General features: G+C 63.7%; 4 protein-coding genes across 4 annotated transcripts in view, besides 1 other annotated feature; all 4 read left to right on the forward strand.

The window, feature by feature from the left end:
* Nucleotides 1–596: 596 nt before the first annotated feature.
* On the forward strand, nt 597–1,889 carry Tco025E_03310 (uncharacterized protein; the record flags this gene model as incomplete). Its single annotated transcript, XM_029370230.1, has 1 exon — nt 597–1,889. One exon carries the CDS (start codon nt 597–599, stop codon nt 1,887–1,889), a length of 1,293 nt encoding a protein of 430 aa, XP_029229719.1.
* Nucleotides 1,890–2,214: 325 nt separating this feature from the next.
* Tco025E_03311 (uncharacterized protein) lies at nt 2,215–2,652 on the forward strand (the record flags this gene model as incomplete). Its single annotated transcript, XM_029370231.1, has 1 exon — nt 2,215–2,652. The coding sequence occupies one exon, from the start codon at nt 2,215–2,217 to the stop codon at nt 2,650–2,652; it is 438 nt and encodes a 145-aa protein (XP_029229720.1).
* A 68-nt stretch (nt 2,653–2,720) lies between these two features.
* Nucleotides 2,721–2,747: a microsatellite.
* Nucleotides 2,748–2,903: 156 nt separating this feature from the next.
* Tco025E_03312 (uncharacterized protein) lies at nt 2,904–4,085 on the forward strand (the record flags this gene model as incomplete). Its single annotated transcript, XM_029370232.1, has 1 exon — nt 2,904–4,085. One exon carries the CDS (start codon nt 2,904–2,906, stop codon nt 4,083–4,085), a length of 1,182 nt encoding a protein of 393 aa, XP_029229721.1.
* Nucleotides 4,086–4,445: 360 nt separating this feature from the next.
* The window catches only part of Tco025E_03313 (uncharacterized protein), a gene marked incomplete at both ends in the record, with an annotated part of 300 nt that continues 39 nt past the window's right edge, over nt 4,446–4,706 (forward strand). The window contains one exon of the mRNA XM_029370233.1: nt 4,446–4,706. This exon is cut by the window's right edge and continues 39 nt beyond it. Within this exon, the coding sequence (XP_029229722.1) occupies nt 4,446–4,706 (261 nt within the window).

Consider the following 4,706-nt stretch of genomic DNA (forward strand, 5'->3'; position numbering starts at 1 on the left):
AGGGAGGGATACGGAAGGGAGCAAATTAAAATAAACACTGAGGCTTTTGCTATCCGTTATTTCCACCTTCTCGCCAGTTACGCACCGCCACTGGGAGTGGGTGGCGCAGCCAGCGAGAGGGAGAGAGAAGCTCCGCAGTTTTATTATTATTGTTTTTTTTTGGCGGTGCCCGGTCACCACCGGTGCAGGGACTTTCTCTTCTCTTTCCCCCCCCCTCCTCATCTCACCTCTTTTTTTCTTTCTTGAACATTTTTCTTCTTTGCAACCAGTGGCCGTCGGTGTGTTGCTGGCAACGGCTGGCGGGCCGCCTCATACGCGCCTGACGGGTCGTGGTGCCCCCGGCGAGCAGCACGGGCAGTGGAATCTGGCGAAGGAGGCCCCACCGCGCTCCCCTTTCCCTCCCCACATTCCACTTTTGCTGCCTGCTTGTGCGTGTGTGTGGGAGTGCACACCGTTGCGTCTTGCCTTCTTTCGCTCATTGGGCTCGGCGGTTTCCTCCCTCTGCTCCTCCTGCGGCGGCAGAAGCACGCTGGCTGCAGGCCGCCCACGTATCGCAAAGCGCAAGCGAAGCAATATAAGCAAGCGGCAGCGGCGCAATGGCGAAGTCTGCATTTCAACCCCCCCACATGTTTGCGACGGTTCCGCAGAGTGCGGGCGCGCGTCGTGGCGCTATCTACGCCGTCGCCGCTCTGAGCTCCGCGTTCGTTGCGTGGGTCGTTCACACGTGGTGGAAGCGGCGGTGTGGGCCGACGGGAGACGACGGAATATTTGACGACGTTGCGGAGTCCCCGCTCTTTGACCCCGGCGTGGTGTTCCCAGCGAAGGCGGCGGTGGCTGCGAGGGCCCCCGACGCCGTGAAGGACGCAGGGGGCGCCGGCCCCGTCCAGATAGCCGAGCGTGAGGAGGCCCTGCGGGTGGCGCGGAAGCTCATGTCGCAGCTGCGTGGCGCAGGGGACGAGGAGGAGGAGGAGGCCGAGGAGGCCTCCGGCTCGGACGAGGAGACGAACGTGTCCCTGAACTACCGCATCGCGACGGAGCTGGAAAAGGAGGCCCGCGACGGCCTGGTGCAGATGGTGGTCCATAGCGAGCTGCTGAAAGCGCAGGCGCAGGGTAAGAGCATCGACCCCGGCGAGTGTGAGGAGGTCCTGGCAAGGCTGGTGGAGTACTTCGACGTCTCGAACGAGCGCGAGAAGCTGCGTGAGCGCCGCATCGCCCTGCGCCAGGCGGGGGCGCCCAGCAATGGCTTCCCATGGGCGAACACGGGCGGCTACAACGAGCGCGTCGCCCAACAGATGAATAAAATCAATGAGGCCTACAACGACTTCTTCTTGCGCGAGGGGGAGTTGGATCGGCGCCTTCGTGCACCCAACGACGACGCCGTGGAGGAGCGCTTTGAGGCGGGTTGGGGGGGCGACGACGACGACGACGACGACGACGCCGACTTCATGGAGTACCTTGACGGGGACGATGAGGCTGGGTACGGCAGCCGACTGGAGTACCGCATGGGGGCCGTGGAGAGGGAGAACCTGCGCAGGATGGGACTCGACCGCGAGATGCTCTTCGACGACGACGACGGCGACGACGACGAAGATGGGGAGTTTGAGGAGGAAGAGGACTCCGACGACGTGGAGGAAAAAGCCCGCTTCGAGCGGATGCTGCTTGACAAGCTCCGTCAGCTGGCAGCGAGCGTTGGGGAGAAGGCGACTTCCTCGAAGCCGTCACTGCGCACGGGGGTCGCGGGGCCGCCGCGCCCCAACGGGGCTATGGCCACCCCCGGCGTGCAGCGGCGCTCGGAGTCGGAGGAGGGAGACAGCCAAAATGAATGGGAGACTGCGAGCGACGAGGAGGATGCCGCCGCCGCTGACGAAGGCGGGAGGAAGGAGGGGTAGGGCGTGGCGCCGCGACGACAACACGAAGCCGCTGTGGGAGGAGACGGGTAGACTGCGGAGGGGCGGCAAACCCAGAGGGGCCGGAAGAAAGTAAGAGGAGGAGCGGCGCTGTCCCGTGACGCAGAAGGTGCGTGATAGCGCACAGAAAGAGGCGGAATCTTCCTGTGATCGTTACTAACATAACAGCAAGTTCCCTCGGACGCGCGTGTGTGTGTGTGCATCGTGGCGGCGGACGGGTTTATCTGCTTCTCAGCTTGTAATTTGCTTGCTGTACGACGCATGTTTGCTCTTGCTCTTCTCCTGCTTGATTTTCTTCTTTATAGCGATGCCGGGTGCGGGGGGTTGTGGGGGGTGGCAAACCACGACGCACCACGACGCAGCGGTGCCGTGCCAGCCGTCGTCGTCGTCTGTCGTCGCACCGCTCGAGTTTGAGGTGACGAGGTTGGAAGTCACCGCTGCTCGTCTGGCGCACGAATTTGGGGCTCTCGTCGCGTCCTACGAGGGACATGCAGTTCAGGCCGGTCGGGCGACACTGCAGTGCAGCACGGCCCTCCTTCAAGGCACCATTTTTCTTGAGGAGCAGCTGCGTGAGGCAATGGCTTCCGCAAACGGCGTGCTGGAAGGGATGGCGGGCATTGTAGCCGCCGTCAAGGGTCTGGAGAAGCTCTTGCACGAAACGCAAAAAGTTGCCCGGGATGTGTCGCTGGTCGAGGACGCGCTAAAGGCGGCGGAGGCTGCGAGGGACAGTGAGCGAGGCATTTGAAGCGTGTCGTGCGTGCGGTTGGCGTCTGACGCTTACATGTTGTGGGTGCGTGTCTGCGGGCCGGTCCATCTCTCTCTCTCTCCGTCTCCCTCCCTTCCTTTTTCTTCCCCACTGACTGGTGTGGGGAGTGTCGCACGAAGGGGTCGGTTACTTCCTCCTCTTCTCTCCCTCATTTTTTTGTCTTGTTGCCTTTTTTGTATTTGCCTCTCCTTGTTTCCTCCCTCTCTCTGCCGCCTCCCTTCGCGCGCAGGATGGTTTGGTCTGGGGGCGCCAGCACCGGGGGCATGCTGCAGTCGCTTGAGGACGCCTACGTCGACCACCTGGAGTCCGTCCTGCGCGACGCCAACGTGGATGTGAGCATCGTCCGGGAGACGCTTGCCGCGCTGGGATTTGACGAGGGGCGCATCAGCGACATTGTGGGCGGCGGCTCCCCCGCGTGCTCGACGAGCCCCTCGTCCGCCGCCTCCACTCCCCGCGGCCGGGCGGCGGCGCAGCGGCGGCGGGCGAGCACGCGGGGGACCCCCACCGAAAGCGAGAGGCCGCACCTCACGCCGCTGCGGGTGGCCCTCGGCGACTCCGAAGGACAGCAGACGCGAAATGCCGCCCCTCCCGTGTCACCATCGTCGTCGTCGTCGTCGCCATCGTCGTCACCATCGTCGTCGCCGCCGCCGTCGTCGCCATCGTCATCGCAGTGTGACATCGAAATTCCGCTGGCGCGCCGAGGGCATTCGTTGTGTCCTGCGCCCGTTGCATTGAGCCGTAACGCGAAGGCGGCACCGCCTTCGCCTGGAAGGGTTTGGGACGGGCCCATCTTGTCGCCCGCGCGGCGCGACTCTTACAGGGGGCACTTAGAGGCCGTGGAAAAACTCCTCGGTATTGCTTGGCGTCCTGTTGCCGGCGAAGAAGGCGACGGCGTGCCCTGGGAGATTCGTAGCTTCCTCTGCCGTGAGCGGCTGCAGCGAAGTGTGCTGAGCCAATGCAGGGCGGGCGGGACAGCACTGCCGCCGCGTTGGCGGAAAACCCCGCAGCAGAGGCTTGAGGCGAGAGATGGGGAGAAAAGGCTGCTTGGGGGCCGTGGGGGCAACACTGGCACAAGGTGCGATAGGCATCCGCGCTGCATCCGTCACAGCGGGAGCCGTTTGGTGGGTAAGACGCTTCCTAATTTTGTCCCTCGATGGCAATGCGAATTCTGCACAAGCCTAGAGGACACGCCCGCCTTGCCTGCTGGGGTGGGCCATGTGCGGCAGCCGCAGCTCACATCCGTCGCGACACGGAATGCGTGTGGCGTGAAAATGCGGCCTCAAGTTGTGAATACCGTGGGCTGCGGGCGGATCCGCGCAAAGGCGCTCGCAACGACGTTGCCCTACCGCGAGGATCGCGTAAAAAAGGCTTTGGCGTACCGTGATGAATGGAACGCCTGCGGCTATTTTTAGAAGCGGCATTGCGCGACTCAGTGGGTCTGCTGCCTTGCAACTGTGGGTGTGCGTTGCAGGACGGTCTTTGACCTTATCTTGTTTTGGAATATGATAGCACCGACTGGACTCTGTCCCGGTCGTGGCGTGACCCGAGCGACCGTACATGTGCTTTTCTGCCTTGTTCCTTTTTTTTTGTACTTCGGCCGTGATGACGCTGTGCCCCCTTGCTGTTTTTTTTTCTGCTCTGCTGAGGGGTTGAAGCAGTGCCGGGCTGCACAACTCTGGCGCCGCCTTCTGTGTCTCTTTTCGCCCCGAGCCCACGCTCCGCCACTTTCTCTTTGATTTCCTCCCACGCTATAGTGTGGTAGTTGTAAGGGCATGTTCGGACTCGGACAGACGTCGGCTGGAACCGGCTTCGGCACAAGCACCGCCGCGACGGGCGGCTTCGGCACAGGCACCGCCGCGACGGGCGGCTTCGGCACAGGCACCGCCGCGACGGGCGGCTTCGGCACAGGCACCGCCGCGACGGGCGGCTTCGGCACAGGCACCGCCGCGACGGGCGGCTTCGGCACAGGCACCGCCGCGACGGGCGGCTTCGGCACAGGCACCGCCGCGACGGGCGGCTTCGGCACAGGCACC

The sequence above is a fragment of the Trypanosoma conorhini genome (assembly GCF_003719485.1).
Source record: "Trypanosoma conorhini strain 025E chromosome Unknown Tco_14.4_contig_00147, whole genome shotgun sequence".
Lineage (NCBI taxonomy): Eukaryota > Euglenozoa > Kinetoplastea > Trypanosomatida > Trypanosomatidae > Trypanosoma > Trypanosoma conorhini.